Source organism: Pelophylax lessonae, assembly GCF_965119305.1.
Source record: "Pelophylax lessonae genome assembly, chromosome: 4".
Lineage (NCBI taxonomy): Eukaryota > Metazoa > Chordata > Amphibia > Anura > Ranidae > Pelophylax > Pelophylax lessonae.
In genome coordinates this window covers 485,742,463-485,765,028 of record NC_138771.1, presented here as the reverse complement: position 1 = coordinate 485,765,028, position 22,566 = coordinate 485,742,463, and the positions used below count along the sequence as shown (strand labels likewise).

General features: G+C 43.5%; 1 protein-coding gene across 1 annotated transcript in view; it reads left to right on the top strand.

Moving 5' to 3' along the window:
* The window catches only part of GYS2 (glycogen synthase 2), a 127,722-nt gene that overhangs the window by 68,729 nt on the left and 36,427 nt on the right, over positions 1 to 22,566 (top strand). Inside the window, exons 6-10 of the mRNA XM_082255031.1 lie at positions 8,783 to 8,900; positions 11,880 to 12,000; positions 15,244 to 15,350; positions 16,070 to 16,129; positions 21,760 to 21,838. Coding sequence (XP_082111157.1) covers positions 8,783 to 8,900; positions 11,880 to 12,000; positions 15,244 to 15,350; positions 16,070 to 16,129; positions 21,760 to 21,838 — 485 coding nt within the window. The remainder of the gene's footprint in view (positions 1 to 8,782; positions 8,901 to 11,879; positions 12,001 to 15,243; positions 15,351 to 16,069; positions 16,130 to 21,759; positions 21,839 to 22,566) is intronic.

Below are 22,566 nucleotides of genomic sequence, written 5' to 3'. Positions count from 1 at the left end.
ATAGATGGTAGAAAGGAGGGGTCAGAGGAAAGCGCCTTGGGGGACCCCTACCGAAAGAGGTAGTGGAGAGGAGGAGACAGAGTTATAGGTAACACTAAAGGAGCGCTGTGAGAGGTAGGAGGAGAAACAGGAGAGAACAGAGTCTTGAAGGCCAAGAGAGTGGAGTTTTTTAAGAAGGGGGAGATGGTCAACAGCAGTGGCGGCTGGTCAATAGGGGGCGCAGGGGCCGCCCCCCCCCCCCAAGGCTAGTCACAGTAAATTAGCATAAAAAAGTGTACCTTTAATATTGCAGCGTGGCGCCGGACACATTGGAGGGGGTGTAGGAGAGCCCTGGGGGGTGTTGGAGAGCCATGGGGGTGTAGGAGAGCACTGGGGGGTGTAGGAGAGCACTGGGTGGGGGGTGTAGGAGAGACCGTGTGTAGGGGGCTCTCCTACACCCCCCATTGCTCTCCTACAGCCCCCAGGGCTCTCCCAACACCCCCCAGTACTCTCCTACCCCCCCCAGGGCTCTCCTACACCCCCCAGGGCTCTCCAACACACCCCAGGGCTCTCCAACACCCCCCAGGGCTCTGCTGTAGGGTCTATTGATGCTGGCTACTGGGAGATCTATTATTGTTGTTTGGGTGGTGCTATTGTTGCTGGAGGGGGAGGTATTTTGTGGCAAATGGTCTATCTGTGGGATCTATTGTTGCTCGGGTCTATTGTTCTGGGGGATCTATTGTTGCTTTAGGGGATCTCTATTGTTGCTTCAAGGCACTGTACCTTGATTACTGAAGGCCCCTTTCACACTTGTGTGACCTCAAAGTCACGCAATTTTTTGCCGAGTTTTTTTGCCGCGAAGCAATGCCTATTACATTTTTCTGTTTGCGCTCCCCCAAAAATTTAGAGCACCAGCCGCCACTGGTCAGCAGTATCAAAGGCCGCAGAGAGGTCTAGTAGTAAGAGTATGGAGTAGTGGCCATTGGTTTTAGCAGTTAGTAAAACAGTAGTAAGTTTTAGTAGGGCAGTCCCAGTGTAGTGTAATAAGCAAAAGCCAGACTGTTGTGGGTGAAGAAGGTTGTTGTCAGTGAGGTAGGAGCTCAGATGGTTGTAGATTAGGGGTTCTAAAAGTTTAGAGGTAAATGGGAGCAAGGAGATGGGTCCTATATTGTTCAGGTTGGGGGGGGGGGGGGTCCAGTGAGGGCTTTTTAAATATGGGGGTGATCAGTGCATGTTTTAGAGAAGAGAGGAAGTTGCCAGCAGAAAGGGAGAGATTGAAGATGTGAATAAGGGAGCATAGGATGGAAGAAAATAGTGACTGTAGTAGGTGTGAGGGAATGGGGTCCAGCGAACAGGTGGTAGGGTGAAAGAACTTTAGCGACCTTTTCAATAGTAGCAAGGTCAAAAGAGGAAAGTGTTGAGGGAGGTTTTGTACAGGGTATATTAAGTGGAATAGATACCTGTGCAGTGAAAATGCTCCATGAATTGCATCAATCTTGTTTTTGAAGGGATTGGCAATTTCGTAAGCAGTGGGTGAGTTACTGGGTAGAGCTGGTGGTGGAGAAAGTAGAGTTAAAAGTAGAGAGAAGACGATGAAGACTGGATGGACTAATATGGAGTATTAATTAGAGTGACAAAGTAGGTTTGTTTGGCAGCATAGAGGGAGGAATTGTTTTTTCAGAAAGCAGATTTATTATTTAAGAATGCTTGCTGGGAATTGGTTTTACACCACAATTGCTCGAGTGCATGGCTATGTCTCTTGAGATTTCTGGTGTCATCAGTCTGCCAAGGTTGCAATGGTGGGGCCATGATACTTCGTGTAGCGAGAGGAGTAAGAAAACCCAGTGTGAATGTGAGTGAAGTGTTGTAAACAGAGGTCGCCAGGCCAGGGCAGGACAGGCAATTTTGTCATAGAGGTGGTTAGTTGCAGAGTAGAAAAGAGAAGGATTAAAGTGGCAAAGGTAATTGTTTGCTGCTTGAAAGGATTGGTGGTTAGACAAGGATACAGTGAATCTGATGAGGTTGTAATCAGAGAGAGGAAAGGGGGTGTTGGTGAGGTTGCCAGGAGTGCAAATATGGGAGAAAACAAGGTCAAGGGTATTACCATCAGAGTGAGATGAAGTTTGTGTCCTATTCCGTTAGATCAAAAGATGAGGTTAAGTTGAAAAGTTGAGATTTAGCCAGGCTTTTAACATCAGTAGGCATGTTAAAAACACCAAGAATGATAGTGGGTATTCCAGAGAAAAGAAAGTAGGATAGCAGGCAAAGAAGTCATCAAGGAAGCAAGACACCAGTCCAGGAGGCAGATACGTCACTGCAATCCTTAGAGAAATGGGAGAAAACAGATGAATACAGTGAGTCTTAAAAGAGAAGAAGGTGTGGATGAAACAGAGGGACAGGCCTCCCATGCTATGCCCGACATTATCCTTCTCCCTGGGCCTCTGGGATAGGTTATCAGCGACCCATGGATTCCGTTCCCCCCATGCCCCCTTGCTCCGATAGTGGGCAATCCTGATTTCACCCCTGGTCTCCAACCTCTAGCCTTTGCCTGGTGGACCAATAAAGGTTTCATTCGCATTGCCGATTGTTGTAACCGTAGAGGGATCCTGACAAGGGCATTTTTGCAGGAGAAACATCAGCTTCCGAATCCTAAAACAGAATATTAAAGATATGTTCAGCTTACACATTACCTCCGTTCTTTGCAGTCTGCCTCTGATTTCACGACCTCTACTCCAATGGAATACTTGTGTAGGTCCTTTGATAAGCTTACGGCCCGGGACACATCTCACAAATTTATGGCATCCTTACCTCTTCTTCGGTCAAACTGCCATACATGCAAGAATGGGAATAGGACCTTGGATCGGTGTATGAACTAGAGGATTGGTTCCAGATGGGGCGGAACGCCTCTAGGTCATGAATACCTCTTTAATTGAAGCTAATTTTAAGGTGTTAATGCGTTGGTATATGGTGCCAACACATATAGCTGCCAATTTACCGGAAGCCCCGGCATCCTGTTTCCGAGGCTGTGGTCACCGGGGCATGGTCCTCAATATTTGGTGGACCTGCCCTAAGGTACAGAGATTTTGGATCCGGGTGTACAATTTTATTTATTCGCTTATTTAGGTCAACCTGTCCAAGTCTCCCGAACAGGCATTGCTTGGACATACCCCAGGCCAGGTGCCCCATGGGGCTAGGAAATCGGTGGTGTTTGTCCTTACGGCGGCCAGGCTGGCTATAGCGCACTCATGGAGGTCCCCCACTATTCAGTTTGACCTTGTCAAGCATAAATTGACCTGGATCATGCTGAATGAACGTCTCTTGGCTACTCTTTTGGACAGGCACCGCCAATTTGATAGAGTTTGGGAACCCTGGATCCAATATCTATCGGCCTCGTTGTAATTACTGCCGAACAGACTCCATTTCCTTATTTGATAGAGCCACATAGCCCGAACGGTGCACACTCTGAGACTGCTCCTGTCACGGCTGGTGCTCAAAAATTTTTTTGGGGGGGGGCCGCAAACAAACCAATGATGGGGGTTATTATTATGGACACTGACACCAATGAGGGGGGGGGAGGGGGAGGCGGCACACAATCTAATGCAACACTCCCTAGAGATCAGTCCTAATAGCTTAATAACAGGTAGACTGAAGTTCCTAGACAGATAAGCCATCCTGTGCTGTCTCGGATGTGGTGTGCATACGAATGCCTGCATGTCTCCATAGACGCTGTGCTGATCCATCAGCAGCATTAGCATTCCCAGCCCTGGTTGTCACAGTGTTCCCATTCCTGGCCATCACAACAATTCCATCCCTGGCTGTCACAGCATTCCAGTTCCTGGTCGTAAATATAGGCATCTTTCTTTTTACAGGGTAGATAGAATAGGCTTAGGATGGGGGTGGGAGTAGGTTTACCCTTAGTTAGGACTGAACTTCCACAAGTTCCAAGACCAACAAGATGCACGCTACATCTGGCAATTTACAGCTATCACTATACTCCTGAGGCTCTGACATAATACAAAGTGCCCTGTGATTAGGAAGTAGGAGGGAAGGGGTGGGAAAAGCATCTGAATGTTGTAGAAACTGCAGAACACCGAAATAATAGCCATAGCTTATCTCTTTAATTTACAATCAACATTTTTACTGAGCTCAGGGAGCATAGCTAGATGACCTCCATCCAGTACAACTTTCCCCCGGTATTCCTCCGATCAGACAGGGAACCCCCCATGGCACAGCCAGCCATAGAGGAGACAGCAGCATCGGGATGTCCTACATGACATGACAGGGGATGCCCTCCACTTACCGTCCCAGAGTAATGAGCCATCGATCCAGTAGTCGGGGGCAGCGCTGGCAGACCTGAAAGAAGTGGAGGAGGTGGAGGTTCCAGAAGGCAGTGGAAGAGGAGGAAGATGATGAGGATCAGCAGAGTGACTGTCAGCATCTCGGGAAGATCCAGGAGGGGGACCGACACAGGCACAGCGGCGGCTCGCGGCTTCTCCGGCGTGGCGGTGAGTCCTCTGTTCTCCCGGCTCCCGCCTCCTCCCCAGCCAATGGCATGGGGTTTGCCTTTCGGCCAATCAGGAAGCGCGTATCAGACGCGCTTCCTGATTGGCCAGGAGGAGGATCCGTGTGACAATAGCGAATTGTTTCTGCGCCCCGGGTCCACCCTTTTTTTTACCTGTGAGAGCCTCTGGCTCTAATAACATGGCTAAAAAAACAAAAATCCCATTGTACTCCATGCGTCCGGGGCCCCGCATGTAGATTAAGGGGCCGGACGCATGGATAGGGGGGGGGGCGGCGCCCCTGCGCCCCCAACACACTGGCCGCCACTGGACTGCTCTTACTTCTTATATCTCCTGTCTCTTTCTTCTTCTGTCGTTTCTCCCTTTACTTTTTCTTTGTCTTTGTCCTTCCTTCTCTTGTTCTCTAGGTCATTTCTTGTGACTCAGCTACAGTGTGACTATGATTTTTTAGCAGCCTTAGTGGCATCGTTACCCCCTTACTGAATGGCCCTGTTATGTTTGAGGTCAGGTGGGGGGGGGGGGCGATGTCCACCCTCCTGGGGTACCCGGGCGACTGCCTTGATGGGGTCGCTAGGTGCCCGAGAGTCTATGGTTGCAATCCATGTTGGGGACAGATGGGGGTTTTTGGGAGATCATTTGGTACATGTGATCTATTTTTCTACTCTTACTTGGATCACCCTATATGCCTCTGGGTTTTTGAGCTGTCCCACTGTATCATGTTACCATTGTTGCCTGTGTTCATTATGACGAGTTTCCTTTATGATCTTAAATTTGTTTGCTCTGCACTGTTGATGGTTGTCATCTTGTTATTTGAAAACGTAATAAAAATTATTGCAAACGAAAAGAGAAGAAGGTTAGAAAGGGAGGGGTAAAAAGGAATTGAAAGGTGCTTAGTGGGGTTGGAAGCAAACCAACTCCACCTCCTTTGCAACCATTTGGTCTGGGTGAGTGAGTCCAGTGAAGGCCTCCATGGGAGAGGGCCGGGGGAGAGGCAGAGTCAGACACTTGAAGCAAGATTTCTGTAACTGCAAGTAGTTTAAAGCATTTGTTACCCCAACACTTTTACTTTTTAATATCTTTATAAATGATATAGGGCATGGGATGAAAACTACCATTTCAGTCTTTGCAGATGACAGCAAGCTTTGCAGTGGAATAACTTCTTTACAGGATGTCTCCAACTTACAAGCTGACCTCAATGCACTGTTTCATTGGGCAACTATGTGGCAAATGAGGTTTAATGTTGATAAATGTAAAGTTATGCATTTGGGGGCTAGGAATATGCATGCAGCATACATACTAGGTAGAGTAGAACTTGGGGAATCCATAGCGGAGAAGGATCTGGGTGTTTTGGCAGATCATAAGCTGAATAAGAGCATGCAATGCCAAGCTGCAGTTTACAAAGCAAGCAAAGTCCTTTCTTGTATTAACAGAGGCATGGACACCAGAGAGAGAGATATCATTTTGCCCCTGTACAAATCATTAGTAAGAACTCACCTGGAATATGCAGTTCAGTTTTGGGCACCAGATCTTAAAAAGGATATCGGGGAACGGGAGCAAGTGCAGAGAAGGGCAACCAAACTGATAAGAGGCATGGAGGAGCTCAGCTATGAGAAAAGATTAGAGGAGCTGAATTAATTTTCTCTGTAGAAAAGGAGATTACGGGGGGATATGATCAACATATATAAATACATAAAGGATCCATATAGTGAACTTGGTGTTAAGTTGTTCACTTTAAGGTCTACACAGAGGACAAGGGGGCACTCTTTACGTCTAGAGGAAAACAGATTTCGTCTCCAAACACGGAAACGTTTCTTCACCGTAAGAGCTGTGAAAATGTGGAATAGACTCCCTCCAGAGGTGGTTCTGTCTAGCTCACTAGATTGCTTTAAAAAAGGCCTGGATTCTTTTCTGGGTGTACTTAATATAAGTGGGTACTAATATTTATAGGTAAAGTTGGTCCAGGGATGATCGGGGGATCAGGAAGGAATTTTATTTCCCTGCTGTAGCAAATTGGATCATGCTTTGCTGGGGTTTTTCACCTTTCTATGGATCAACTGCAGGTATAGGATTGTATATATGGGATTGTATGGTTGGGTTTTCATTACTGTTTTTTTTGTTTTTTATTGGTTGAGCCAGATGTGTCTTTTTTCAACCTGACTAACTATGAAACTATGCAACTTCATATTCCTGATATGTGCCAACTGTACCATGCACTTGTATGAGAAAGTATCCTGTTCTCTTTGTATTGCTTTCTTTATGTTAATCCCTGATGTTGCTGCTGGTCCCCTTGCTTTCCTATTAAAAACTGACCACACTAAGCAGGAGCGCTAGTTTTCTAGCTATGCTGGGAACTCAGTATGCTCTCCTCCAATGATCAGACCTGTCCTTTTACGCCCCCATTGTACAGCCATTTACTGGGAAGCTCAGTGTGCTGTTTCTTCTTCTCCCCCAGCTCTTATGTAGTTAAAAACAGAGGGAATGTGATCACTTATAAAAGAGGGAAAAAAAATTTTTATCATTTTTTTATATCTATACACAAATGTTTTGCCTTTCATCTCTATTTTAACCTGAATGGCTTATTTTACAATATCGTTTACAATCACTTTAAGAGAGTGGGAGACAAAAAGGTTAAGGACGGACAGAGGTGAGCATTCCAGAGGGCACAGGAGAAGGGGGGTGGATTTTGGGAGCAGAAGGTTCGAGAAACTAAGTGGATTGCAGGTATTGCTGGAGGAAGGAGGGTGCCGGTGTGGGGGTGAGATACTGGAGGGCCAGGATTAGGGGAGCTATCCCCAGAGATTAATAGAGTGAGGAAAGTAAGATGGGGCTGGGATGTTTATGAGTGCATATACCTCCCTGTTCTGGTGTTTGGGGCAGCATGTGGGTTAAGTATTTGCAAGAAATGATGATAACAGTTGTAGAAAGGGTAGAAGTGGTGGTAATATGTACAAGCTTTGGGGTACAGAAAATGGGTAAAGAAAAAAGAATTGAGAACAGAGTATACTAATATGAGTAGGAAGAGTAGAGGGGTCACATTAAAGGGTAGATTGAGTAGGAATTAGACTTGTAAGAGATACTTTCCAAATGTTGGTTTGCTTGCAGTCAGTCCAGAGTGGAGCAAACTTCTTTGTTGTATCTTCTTGCTACTTGAATTATCCTGCTTTAGTTAAACTGTTGTGTTCTACCACTGAACACTCCTGCAGAAAAAATACTTACATAGGAAAAATACCCTGACTGTGGCTTTCCCCATAAGCTGATCTAAATTTATTGGGAGATGGGACTGGGAAGGATTCATCAATTGTTAAATTAGGAACTAATATGGAACACATTCATTTAAGGGGAATAGTCAAAACAAAACCAGCCACAGACAAAGGCCAAAGTCATAAAAGATAATTGATTCTTTGAATATAAAAGGCAAAATGAAGTAAAAATCAATTGATCACCACAATAGACAAGTTCAAAAGTCTCTTAGATTATTTACCCTAAAGATTGCAGTGTCAGTACAATGTGACAGTTAACATGGATTCTTAGACAGCAGCATTACCTGTAAGAAAGCAGAGAAGACATGATGAGAGAATGATAGGGGTATGTGTTTAACTGCTAGACACTCCACCAGAAAAAAAACACTCACATAGTACCATGTTCATACATAGTACCATGTTCATACAAAGTGCTGCCTCTATACCAGCCTGTTTCAACCACCCAGGCACCATAGGTTCCTTGAGGTTTTAGGGGGTGCCTTGGCAAAATGCCTAAAAATTGCCAAAAATGGTAAAAATACAAACCAGCATGTGGATAAAACCTGCCTTTTAGTTACACAAAGCCACAGGATTTCATGGTACACCATTACAAACTTCTAGCTGCCGGCATCCTAACGACCAATGGTATCATTGGTTGATATTGAAGATGTCAGTCACCTGCATAGCATCCTTGTTTGACCCTCCCTTGCCTCTCTCCATCGGCGTTGGGGTGATGGAGAAAAACTGAGGGAGAAAAGAAACATTGGAATACTAGTCAGTACCAGTTTGCAAAAGTGTATTGGCTTTGGAAGAATACATCGCCTCTAACGTTGGGTGCCCTATGTGTGCGGATATTGCTGCGTTATGCAAATAGTTTTTACATTTTAGAATTGGGGGTGCCTCGAGACTGTCCATAATTTTTAAAGGGTGCCTTGAATGAAAAAATGTTGAGAAACACTGGTCTATACATATTGCCATGTTCATACATAGTGCCATGTTCATACATAATGCCATGTTGTTATAGTTACATATTTCCTCTTACAGATGTCATTACTCCGAATGGATTAAACATAAAGAAGTTCTCCGCCATGCATGAATTCCAGAACCTGCACGCCATGTACAAGTTTCGCATCCAGGAATTCATCCGCGGCCACTTCTATGGGTATTGATCACAAGGTTAAAGTGTCACTACACACAAGCAAACAGCTTCAATCTTCTGCTGCTCTTCTTGTCTTTGTCTGCCTGCTGCAGCTAATAAATGGGGGCCTCACTGTCACTGCTGCATCTTTCAGTTTCTCTGCACTGCACAGATTGCAGCATGATGAGCGAGACTTCATCATCTGACTGCCAAAAGGACATACAGTATCTCCCAAAAGTGAGTACACCCCTCACATTTTTGTAAATATTTCATTCTATGACAACACTGAAGAAATGACACTTTGCAACAATGTAAAGTAGTGAGTGTACAGCGTGTATAACAGTGAAAATTTGCTGTCCCCTCAAAATAACTTAACACACAGCCATTGATGTCTAAACCACTGGCAACAAAAGTGAGTACACCCCTAAGTTAAAATGTCCACATTGAACCCAAAGTTTCAATTTTTTTGTGTGCCCACCCTTATTTTCCAGCACTGCTTTAACCCTCTTGGGCATGGAGTTCACCACAGATTGCCACTGGAATCCTCTTCCACTCCTACATGAGGACACCACTGAGCTGGTGGATGTTAGAGACCTTGAGCTCCCCCACCTTTCGTTTGAGGATGCCCCACAGATGCTCATTAGGGTTTAGGTCTGGAGACATGCTTGGCCAGTTTATCATTTTTACCCTCAGCTTCTTAAGCAAGGCAGTGGTCATCTTGGAGGTGTGTTTGGGGTCGTTATCATGTTAGAATACTGCCCTGCGGCCCAGTCTGGGAAGGGAGAAGATCATGCTCTGCTTCAGTATGTCACAGTACATGTTGGCATTCATGGTTCCCTCAATGAACTGTAGCTCCCCATTGCCGGCAGCACTCATGCAGCCCCAGACCATGACACTCCCACCACCATACTTGACTGCAGGCAAGACACACTTGTCTTTGTACTCCTCATCTGGTTACCGCCACACACGCTTGACACCATCTGAACCAAATAAGTGTATCTTGGTCTCATCAGACCACAGGAGATGGTCCTAGTAATCCATCCTTAGTCTGCTTGTCTTCAGCAAACTGTTTGCGGGCTTTCTTGTGCATCATCTTTAGAAGAGGCTTTCTTCTGGGACGACAGTCATGCAGACCAATTTGATGCAGTGTGCGGCGTATGATCTGAGCACTGACAGGCTGACCCCCCCATCCCTTCAACCTCTGCAGCAATGCTGGCAGCACTCCTATGTCTATTTCCCAAAGACAACCTCTGGATATGACGCTGAGCACGTGCAGTCAACTTCCTTGGTCGACCATGGTGAGGGCTGTCCGGTTAAACCACTGTATGGTCTTGGCCATTGTGCTGCAGCTCACTTTCAGGGTCCTGGCAATCTTCTTATAGCCTAGGCCATCTTGATGTAGAGCAAAAATAATTTTTTTTCAGATTCTAGAGAGTTCTTTCCCATGAGGTGCCATGTTGAACTTCCAGTGACCAGTATGAGAGAGAGAGAGCGATAACACCACATTTAACACACCTGCTCCCCATTCACACATGATACCTTGTAATACTAATGAGTCACATGACACAGAGGAGGGAAAATTGCTAATTGGGCCCGATTTGGACATTTTCACTTAGGGGTGTACACACTTTTTTTGCCAGCAAATTTGAGGGGACATCAAATTTACACTGTTAGGGTCCTTTCACACGGCCGCTCCGCTGCTTAAGTCCGCCGCGGGACTTTTTTTTTTTTTTTTTTCACGGAGCGGATGACATTTGTGTCATCCGCTCCATGTGCCCGCATATCATCCCATCCGTTTGCGGATGGTATGCGGACATAATGTAAGTATATGGCATTGCGGATGTCAGCGGATGACACCGCTGACATCCGATTTTCCTTCCTTTCCGTTTTTTACACGGATGAAAAAATAGGATTCTGTTCCATTCGAAAAAACGGAACAGAACTGAAAGGAGGAAAATCGGATGTCAGCGGATGGTATTCCGCTGACATCCGCAATGCCATTCACTTACATTATGTCCGCAAATCATCCGCAAACGGATGGGATGATTTGCGGACACATGGAGCGGCCGTGTGAAAGGACCCTTTTACAAGCTGTACACTCAGTACTTTACATTGTAGCAAAGTGTCATTTCTTCAGTGTTGTCACATTAAAAGATATAATAAAATATTTACAAAAATGTGAGGGGTGTGCTCACATTTGTGAGATACTGTAGCTGTGAATGTTGGCACTGGAGTCTAGGTGGATGCAGCAACTGTGTGCCCATCTTCCTGTTGCCGATATAGAGCTACAGAGGTGTGGGCCATGCGACTTTCATGTCGTAAAACATTTTTATATCTTTCTCACTTTAGAATTTTGTAAGTCTGATCAAACTACTCTTTCTGTAAAATAATACTGTCCAATGTTAGTTTTGAACTTTCCTCCTGCTAGTTTGAGGTCATGTCCCCATATTTAAAGTTTTCCATAATGTCCTCCCTCTGCCTTCTTTCCTCAAGACTGTACACATTACGTTCCTTTGACCACTTTCTTTCACCTGCTGGGGATTATTCTAGTGATACACCCAACAATTTTACTCACTTTCCCCACTGCCTGGTCACACTTCTTGCTCATTTTGAAATCTGAAATAGGCACTCCCAAATCTTTTTCCTCTGTAGCTCTGAACAACACTGTACCCCCAATATTTTACTATGTCAGGGGATACCAAATCATGTTCTTATGGCAAAACACCACCAAGAATATCAACCTGGAGATGTTTGTAACATGAAACATGAACACGACATCATAGTGGTTTGGAAAGGAATCCAGTTGTTATAAATTTCAGGTATTGTAAAGCATAATGTACAAAATTATTTACTTTTTATCCATGTGATGAGTCTAATAAAGATACAGTTGTGTCTCTTATTACCCATAGAATGAATCTAATAAAGACATGGTTACATCTGTTGTTATCCATAGGATTAATCAAATAAAGATGCAGTTGTATTTCTTTTACTTCCTCTGTTTAGACATCTGGATTTCAGTCTGGAGAAGACTTTTTTTTTCTTCATTGCCGGCCGATATGAATTCTCCAACAAAGGGGCAGACATTTTCTTGGAGGCTCTTTCCAGGCTCAACTTCCTTCTACGGGTAAGTCTGATCCTCTGTCATGGCCCCACCTGGCACTTTCCAAGCCAGGGCTGCTGTTAGAACATACAAGGCCCCATACAACCTACCTGACAGGGCCCCTCTCTTTAACAGCCTTGTGGGGGGGCTTTGGTGCAATATTAGGGGTTGTAACGGATCAGGGCACCCCAGACCGAGTACCTCCGTTGACAGATGCTCCTAGTGCTTTCCAAGGGCTCCAAGCACTCCACCAGACACCGTAACAACTTCAGACCCCACGAACCACTGCAGCTTGGTTAGGTTCTCGCAATCTCCTACTCACCCTGGACCTATGACAGGGCTCCAGGTTCCTGTGGGTGAACCTCTCTTTCCCCAGAGAGTGCAGCAGAACAAGCTCTTACACAAGCTCTTACAAGAGTTTAGTGATTCTCTAAGGGAGTGTGGAAGACCATAGCAATCCCTTGCAGCAGATTCCCCCAATAAGAGACAAGACTCTAGATTGAAGGTGAACTAACTCTAGAACAACTTTATTGAACAGACTTATATACAGTTTTCACCCACAAGGTACCACCCAGGTGGACCTTGTTGAAGACTGTACTCAACATTCACCATCCAATCGGAACAGAGTTTTACACTCTCATACAGTGTACACAAAAATATACAATGCGGGACAATCCCCCCTCCCCCTTAGCATCCAATCCTCATATCTTTATACATCCCATAATACGTTTCTCTTAAGGCAGACAGACAGAACAATGGGAGGTCATTAGCACTTAACAATGAAACAGGGCAATCCACATTCCCTCCCAATACACAAACAAAAGGAAAACCTTTCTGACATTGAAAGATATGTAATATACACAGCATTTAGGAATTACAGATTTCATGGCAAATGGGAATAAATCTTTATATTCCTATATGGAGATTTTGCTGGCAAATATGGCCGTCCCATCTGAAGCAATTTAAACCATTAATTATCTGTTTTTACTCATAGTGATGGTTAGTACCGTCACAGGGGTCTAAAAAGACCCCCCATGTATCACATTTGAGACAGGGAAAGGGACTGAGTACAGAGAGTCCCCACTCCTTTTCTCTGCAGCCTTAGCTGCACTGGACAATGAATGAAAGCACTCGAACGCTCCCTGTTTATTCACAAACTGAAGCCCGGGCCCGGTACAGGATGGCTGGCTGTACTGCCTTATCAGCGGCCCTTATCCTAGCAGTGGACACCTGCAGAGATGAGAGGATAACTGGGGATTTTGCCCTTCTGGTTGAAATTGGCATTGTTACCCTATAATTAACAAGTATGTGATTGCCATGAGAAGAGGGTCATGTCTGATATGTTACTTTGTTAACAAACAAATGTTTAGGGTTCTCTTTAGGACCAGTACATGATCATATAGAATTGACTAGCCTGTGTCCTTCATGACAAAAGAAATACAATGCAGATTTTCTAGTCAATAATATAGTGTGAATAAAACTCAGCACAGGCTATTAAAGGATCCTGCATTCCACCACGAGACTCGCTTTCTGATATATAAAGAGGCCGCAATGATAAGACTGAGCCGAGGGGAGAATCATAAAGATAATGAGTGCGCAGAAAAGAGAGATCCCTCAACCAAGATGCACAGCGCCCCCGGCTGCATGACGCAGACTGCGTAGTGTTCAGAGACTGATCACCACTATGTCCTCTGAATCTCCAGGATGTGGAGCAGAATATAACAATGTATCAATACAAGCAAAAGGGATAAAAGATCCAGGCTCTTCTTTAAACAGTTAATGGTTACAAATAAAACAAACAATAAAGTCAAAAGTTGAAAAGAGAGAGCCATTTAAGGCATATTCACCGTCTTAGATCCACTGTACATGACAGGCCATGCAAGGACATGCGAGTGAGCATGTCCTCCATGGAAATCAGAGGATGAATTATTGAGGTAAAAAAATTAATCATCTTCTCCAAATGATGAATGTTAAATCCAGATTGGGCCAAACAACCGTTCGCTGTACTTATAGCTTGAGAAAAAAACATCCTTTAGATGGGTTAGATATGTGCAGAGCTTTTCCCCACTTTCTCCTGAACCTCTTAATTGGGTCCTTGAGGTGGTCTCATCACATTTAAGGCCAAAATAGATGCTTTGGAAGTAAAATATGGGGCTAGGCCTGACTATTACAAGAGTTGCACATAACTTCAGCTGCTTACTGATTAATTTTACATATTTAAACCATAAACCTGGCAGAGACAAAAAATGCAGTTAAAATCTCACCTTTTTATAAAACAGCAAAAATAAAAAACCGAAGTACAGGAACATAGTCAAAAACCACAAAAAAAAAAAAAAAAAAGAGCGAGTAAAAAAACAGGAACAGGTATCAGAAGAGAAGTCAGCCAGGCTAAGTCATACACAGGCCCACAATGGAGATCATAGACCACACAAGGGCATGGAGGAAATGAGCAAAGCTGTGTAAATAGCCAAAAGAGGCTGGCTGTAGGCTGGACTAATGAGGCAGGTAATGGTAACCAGTTGAGTCACTGTGGAAACAATGAGTGTCTGGTATTTAACTGACAGCTGAGCAGCTTCTGAGCACTGAAAGAAAAGAACTACTCGTAAATAGCAGGAGCCCAGTCCTGACAGAATTTCAGTGAAGATCATATCTGCTCACATCATTTTTTTATCGCATGCTTTATTTATATTGCCAAAGTAAGTTTACTTTAAAGAAAGATGTCCTTTTATTTCATATTTCCAACCAGCAATAAAGGCAGGGATTAATGAGTCAGTACACCTACAAAATATATTTTATGCTTCTTGTACTAGACTTGTTCTTTCAAGGTAAAGACGTTTTGTATCTTATCCAAGCCACTTCTCAAGTCCTATTAAACTGAAGAAGTATTTTGGATAAGCTACGAAAAGTCTTCAGCATTACAGAACAAGACGACTTGAAGGTGCCTAACTAGTACTAGATATACAATACCATCACCTGGATGAATAAGACCCTCATAGACATATGCTTCCTGTGTCTCTAAGGGACTCTAATACCCGGCTCTCCCCCACCTGCTGAATTGCAGGTGAATGCATATTCTAACAATGATAAACATGATATAGAGGCCAGAGCTGGTGGGAGGAGCTGGGAACACAGTGGAAGAGCGATCCAGGACCCATAAAAGGTTGATGATTGATTTAGTCTGTGTCCTTCAATTGTCAGAAATAAACACAAAAGCCATCAGATTTTAGAGTGTGCCAATTGTTTTAGAACCTCTTTCTTGTTTTTCAGGTCCATCGGAGTGATGTGACTGTTGTGGTGTTTTTTATAATGCCGACAAAGACAAATAATTTCAATGTGGAGACCCTAAAAGGTCAGGCAGTGAGGAAACAGCTCTGGTAAGGACTCTTCCACTTATTCTGTGTTGTAGTATCTTCTACAGAGAACACTGAGCCAGTCACATCAGTCTCTGCACCAGAGGAGCTTACACTCCAATGTCCCATCGCACTCACAAACTATTATTATTAATATTATTATATATTTATATAGCTCTGAAATATTCCATAGTGCTGTACAGAGAACACAGAGACATTCACATCAGTCTGTACCAGAGGAGCTTACATTTTAACGTCTTCCCACCGGTCGTATGTATATATGCGGCCTCTCAGTGGGTGGGCTTGAACGCGCAGAGGTCGAATATATGTGGCCCTATGTAAACATTTTTCTGTGCTGAGAGTGTGCGCCCTGCACACTCCCAGCACAGAGACTGGTGGGTACCGGAAAGCTTCTAACGCATGCTTTCAAATGGGAGCTTTCTGATCATGTGACCGCTGTAACAGCCAATTACAGGGGTTGCGTGATCGGAATGCCCACCTCCGCCTCCTGGCATTTAGAACCTCCTAAAGGGAGAGGAGGTGGCATCGGTAAGGGGTTAATGTCCAACAGCGGTCACAAACTATTATTATTATTAACTCTGATATATTCAATAGTGGTGTAGAGGGAACATGGAGCCATTCATACGAGTCTGCACCGGAAGAGCTTACACTTTAAAGTCCCACCACAGTCACACACTATCATTATCAATATTATCATTATGACTTCTGTTGTGTTTTTCCAGGGACACGGCTCAGGCAGTGAAAGAGAAGTTTGGAAAGAAAATGTATGCAGCATTGCTGAAGTACGTATAACAGTCTTGTTCCTCCACTATCTCTAAAAAGTAGGTGTAAACCCTAATTTAGCTTCCTCTGTGCGCTATGTATGATAAACATTTGCCATTTTTTCATGAATTTCTGCTTTCCATAAATTCCTTTTATCCATTCTATGTTACATCTCAGTGTTGCCAATCTCCTGCAACTTCTTAACAGCAACTTCCTGTCTACATGCACTCCAGCAATGGCTGCATGGCCTGTGTAATGTTTGCTGAAACAGCCACCTATAGTTTCTTACCTGGTGGTGACAATGCAGGAGAACAATTGAGATATAAAGCATCGTATTTCTATGAAACGACAAACAAACACAAGGGCACACTGGCCTAGTGCATTATCCTTAAAGCAGGTTTATTAAAAGAATAGATTAAAAATACTCACAAACGAGTTCTTGATAAAAGGCACATCAAACAAAGCATAAAATCCTCAGCATCGAGATCGGGATTCAAACGTCCCCCAAAGCTATACAGGCTTACGCGTTTCGAGGCAGTGCCTCTATTCAGAGCCTCTGAAGAAAAGGTGCTGCCTCGAAATCTAACGTGTGGTTTGAACACCGTGGGCGCAACTTGGGTATGTGTTTGCTTCTGCGCGCAGGCACAGAGGGACGAGGTGCTTTAAAAAAAAAAATTTTCTTAATTATTTTATTTAATTATTTCTTTTATCTTTACACTGTCCATTTAAAAAAAATGTTTTTTAAAACTTTTATTACGGTCACAAAGAATGTAAACATCCCTTGTGATAGTAATAGGCAGTGAAAAGTACTCCTTATGCAGGGATCTGGGGTCTAAGTGGCGGTTCACATATATGCAATGAGGGAACCCTGCAAATCCACTGCGGGTTCTCGCATCGCATTCAAGTCTCAGGCAGTTCACACTGCCATATGTGAATCACTGGGGGTGTCAATACAAAGTTAACGACACCCCCAGATCAGTTCGCATATCGCAGTGCGAACTGACAGTTCGGACATTAATCAGATGGCATTGGTGTGAACCACCATGCGATCCGAGGGTCCTGTGCGTGTTGTTTCCAAATCCAATGCGAATTCAGCCATATACTCTGTATGGCTGAATTTGCATCGCATGTTTATTTTAAAGCAGCACGCTCCGAATCACATGCGATGTCTGTCATCGCTATAGTGTGAACCGAGACTCAAAGACCTCAAACCCCTTCTCTGCACTTAAAACCATTCAAAACGCAGAGTTTGGCTCTTTTGAATGCTGTCATTTATTATTTAAGGATCCAGTACCCAGAAGTGATGTCATAACTTTGCTTCCATGTTTTTACATCAGAGACCCGATCAGAGCCGAATGCGGCTTCGTTCGGGTCTTCAGCCAGCCGACTGATGTCCCGTTTGGTCTCCCAGGAGGTGGAAAGCGGCGGGAGGGGGGACGTTCCCTCCCGCTCCTTGTAATGGCACAAGAGCAGCTGCTCAGCCGCATCAGTTGTCATTACAAGAAAGCCCACTGTCTGCTCTAAACAACGTTACCGGAGTGATGGCTCTAGCTGCAGGCATCACCCCGATAAAACCCCCTGAAGCCAAAGCCGCATATTTGCATTCGGTCGGCGTGAAGGGGTTAACTGTGCGACCTTACATAGAAATGTGTGTGCCTTTCCAAATCATGTCCAATCAACTAAATTTACCACAGGTGGACTCCAATCAAGTTGTAGAAACATCTCAAGGACGATCAATGGAAACGGGACGCACCTGAGCTCATTTTTGAGTGTCATGGCAAAGGCTGTGATTACTTATGTACATGGGATTTTTTTCGTTTTTTATTTTTAATAAATTTGCAAAGATTTCAAACAAACTTCTTTTACCTTGTCACGATGGGTTATTGTTTGTAGAATTTTGAGGAAAATAATGAATTGAATTCACTTTGGAATAAGGCTGTAAAATAACAAAAGTGCTGTGAATACTTTCCGGATGTGTATATATATATATATATATATATATATATATATACAGTATATTGTAAATATATATATATATATATATATATATATATATATATATACATACAGTATACTATATTTCGTGTATACAGTATATACTGTGTAAATAGGGCAGACTTGATGGACCTCAGGCAAAAAAGATAAGAAAAAACACACGTAAATAAAAAAAAATAGCGGTATATTCTATATTTAAAGTGACACTAACCTCAATTTTTTTTTTTTTTATAAAATAGAATAAATGCAGAGGAGTTGATTTACTAAAACTGAAACGTGCAAAATCTGAAGCAGCTCGGTATAGAAACCAGTCAGCTTTCAGTTTGTTTTGTCAAAGCTTAATTTAACAAGCTGAAATTGAGAAGATGATTGGCTACCATGCACAGCTGCACCAGAGTGTGCACTCTCTAGTTTTAGTAAATCAACCCGAGTATGTTTAAATATAAGTAGAATGTATGTACCTTCTGCCTCTCTCTTACTTTTGTTTCGTGTCTCAAATGGAAGCTTTTTTCTCAGTCAAACAAAGCCCTGGGCCTCACTCTGTGTATCAACTCCATCTCAAAGTGAAAGTACAAACTTCAGCTATAGTACCCCCCTGTTGGCCAAGCCTTACTGACGCGTTTCACCCTAGCTGGGCTTATTGAGTTGAACCTAATCAGGGTGAAACATGTTAGTAGAACTTGGTCAGTGGGCGGGGACTGTAGCTGAAGCTTGTACTCTCATTTTAGATTGTTGTGGTTGATACACACAGGTTATGGCCCAGGGCTTTTTATTACTGTGGATTCATTCAGCAAGACGTGCTCCTTGAGGGACCAGTAGCCTGAAAAAGAGGAATCCTGGCAATAACAGTAAACAGACTTTATGTAAAAAAAAAAAAAAAAAAACATTTTTTTTTTTTTTTTATTTTGTGTCAATTTAACTTTAACTCCCACCTACTGATAACCTCAAACCCTTAAAACCAAAGGCAAAATGTATACTACAGTGATAAATGCTATACAGTCGACCCCCCAAATTTGTGGGGGTTACGTTCCTAGAGCACCAGCTAATTGTGAAAAAACGCAAATTTTGGATGTGATTAAAAAAATGCCTATAAAAAGGTGCAGGGCATTTGGTTGGCATCTTGGGGCTTTGAGAAGCACAAAATGAAAAACACGAGAACACGCAGCGAAACACTCAAGATAGCTACACGCAGTAAACTGTTATGATGTGGAAATGCTGGGCTGTATCTGCTGGAGATGCTTCACAGGGCAGCAGCAAGGAGAAATGAATAATGCTCTCAGATTGGCTACTTTCAAACCTCCCGCTTCTGGGTACAGGGGTATTTCACTATTCCAGTCCACGTTTTCCTCTACGGTTGCTTTGTGTTCTTTCTACAGTACTAAAAAATGTATACAGTATTATATTTTATATGGAAATGTGGCTGAATTTACATTATTATTTATGTTACAAAATTAGTAAATTATATTACAATTATTAGTTAGATTCTAAGGAAAAATCCGCAAACGACTGAGGCTGTGAACTGGCTGGGGTCGACTGTATTACCAGAGCAATATATACCCTTAGACTAAGTTCACATGTAGGCGTTTTGGGGCGTTTTTGGGGAGTTTTTCTGCTCTAGGATCAGCTCAAAAAACGCCCAACAAGACAAATCCTATTCATTTCAATGGCTCCTGTTCACATCTGAGCGTTTTGACGTTTTAGGCTACGTTCACATCTTGGCGTTGCTAATTACAGGCGTTTTTCAGGCGTTTTTTCAGGCGTTTTATGGGCGTTTTTGCAGGCGTTTTACAGGCGTTTTTACAGGCGTTTTTGTGCAGGCGTTTTTAGATTGAATAGAGACCAATGGAAAACACCTGTAATCTGCCCAAAAAGAAGCTCATGTACTTTTTTGAGCGTTGGGCGTTTTGCTAACAGCAACAAAACGCTCAGATGTGAACAGGGGCCATTGAAATGAATAGGATTTGTCTTGTTGGGCGTTTTGAGAGCTGATCCTAGAGCAGAAAAACTCCCCAAAAACGCCCCAAAATGCCTACATGTGAACGGAGCCTTAAGCAAAACGCCCAACGCTCAAAAAAGTACATGAGCTTCTTTTTTGGGCAGATTACAGGTGTTTTTATTTTTTTTCATTGGTTATTAGTCAACCTAAAAACGCCTGCACAAAAACGCCTGTAAAACGCCTGAAAAAACGCCCATAAAAATGCCTGAAAAAACGCCTAAAAAACGCCTGTAAATAGCAACGCCAAGATGTGAACGTAGCCTTAGGCTACGTTCACATCTTGGCGTTGCTAATTACAGGCGTTTTTCAGGCGTTTTTTCAGGCGTTTTATGGGCGTTTTTGCAGGCGTTTTACAGGCGTTTTTACAGGCGTTTTTTGTGCAGGCGTTTTTAGATTGAATAGAGACCAATGGAAAACGCCTGTAATCTGCCCAAAAAGAAGCTCATGTACTTTTTTGAGCGTTGGGCGTTTTGCTAACAGCAACAAAACGCTCAGATGTGAACAGGGGCCATTGAAATGAATAGGATTTGTCTTGTTGGGCGTTTTGAGAGCTGATCCTAGAGCAGAAAAACTCCCCAAAAACGCCCCAAAACGCCTACATGTGAACGGAGCCTAAAACTGATACTGGTGAAACAAGTATTGTATATGTGCTGGTAGTATCAAATAATGTTACAATGCAGCAAATAATTAAAATCTGTACTCCAGAATGAAATATTGGTCACCCGCTTCTCCTAGGATGTCACCAGGAGCAGCTTGTGACAAACTCACTCAGAACAGGGGCTTTTGGAGGGGACTGCAGGCTAGACTCTTGCCTACTGACTATGTGCCCTGGCTTGTGAGGGAACACTGCTCTTTGTGGGGTGTATGCTGGGGGGACCCTTGGAGTAATGGTACTTTGGATTCAAATCCACATCTCCCCAAGAAACACTGACTCTGGGACTCTAGGCTTAAAATCAATGTTAAAGGCCTAGCTGCCTATTGCCAATAGGGTACTGCTCTGCACAGTCAGACTTATGGCAGATGCTAATGTCATCAGCTCAACCACCTGTCTTCCACACATTGTTGATTGTGCTGATTAAATCACCTATTGCCTACTGTGGGGATGTGTTTACACTTATAATAATGTGTATTTTACTTCATGAACTCGATGAAAAAGTAGGGAGAGTAGAATACTGTTTATGTTGATTGTTCCTTAGATATGTTAATTATATTTTTGGACACGATTTCTTCTGCATATGATAATGTTATCAGGCACCTGACCTGGTGGGGTATATATTCAGTGTGAGTTTGTTCAATAAATGTTCCAGATCTTATACAAGCTATTCTCGGCTAGTTTTGTATGAAGGGTGGCTAGAATATCTGATATCTATGTTCAACACTGAAGGAAACGGTATTCTGACGGAAGCACACAAGTACATTCTGGGGTCACGGTTCCGTTATACAGCTATAACAGTGTGAAGGTTTCCAGTTAACCTGAGGGACATGAACCCCCCCTGCCCAGCAGTCCAGTACTCGTCTCCTGCCAGGATCTGAACTTCCAATATCGTTTTTTTGGGGGATCTGTGATAGCAAGAGGGGGTCTGGCTGAGTATAGTTAGGGGTGTTACCTGATTGAAGTTTATTTTTATGCTTTGTAACATAATGAAATCTTCTCTTAAGAGGGGAAATTCCTGATCTGAGCAAGATTCTAGACAGAGATGACCTGACCATCATGAAGCGGGCGATATACTCCACACAGGTATGATCATCTATATTTCTTTGTGTTTTAGTTTTTTTCTGTGTTTTGTTGTTACTTGATGGGGTTTTTCACATTAAAAAACAAAAAGCAATCACTTGGGGGGGGGGGAGGTACCGGGGTGATGCTTCTAGCTGCTTTGCTTCTGTGTTTTTACATCAGAGACCCGATCAGAGCCGAATGCGGCTTTGTTTGGGTCTTCAGCCAGCCGACTGATGTCCCGGCTGGTCTCCCAGGAGGCGGAAGGCGGCGGGAGGGGGGGGACGTTCCCTCCCGCTCCTTGTAATGACAATTGAGCGGCTGCTCAGCTGCATCAGTTGTCATTTCAAGAAAGCCGACAGTTGGCTCTAAACAACGGTACCAATGAGATGCCTCTAGCTGCAGGCATCACCCCATTACAACCCCCTGAAGCCAAAGCCGCATATTTGCGTTCCATCGGCCTCAAGGGGTTAACTGTGAGACCTTATATAGAAAGGTGTGTGCCTTTCCAAATCATGTCTAATCAACTGAATTTACCAGAGGTGGACTCCAATCAAGTTGTAGAAACGTTTCAAGGATGATTAGTGGAAACAGGATGCACCTGAGCTCAATTTTGAGTGTTATGGCAAAGGCTGTGAATACTTCTTTCACATTGGCATTATGGGGTATTGATTGTAGAATTTTGAGGAAAATAATGAATTTATTCCATTTTGGAATAAGGCTGTAACAACAAAATGTGGAAAAAATGAAGT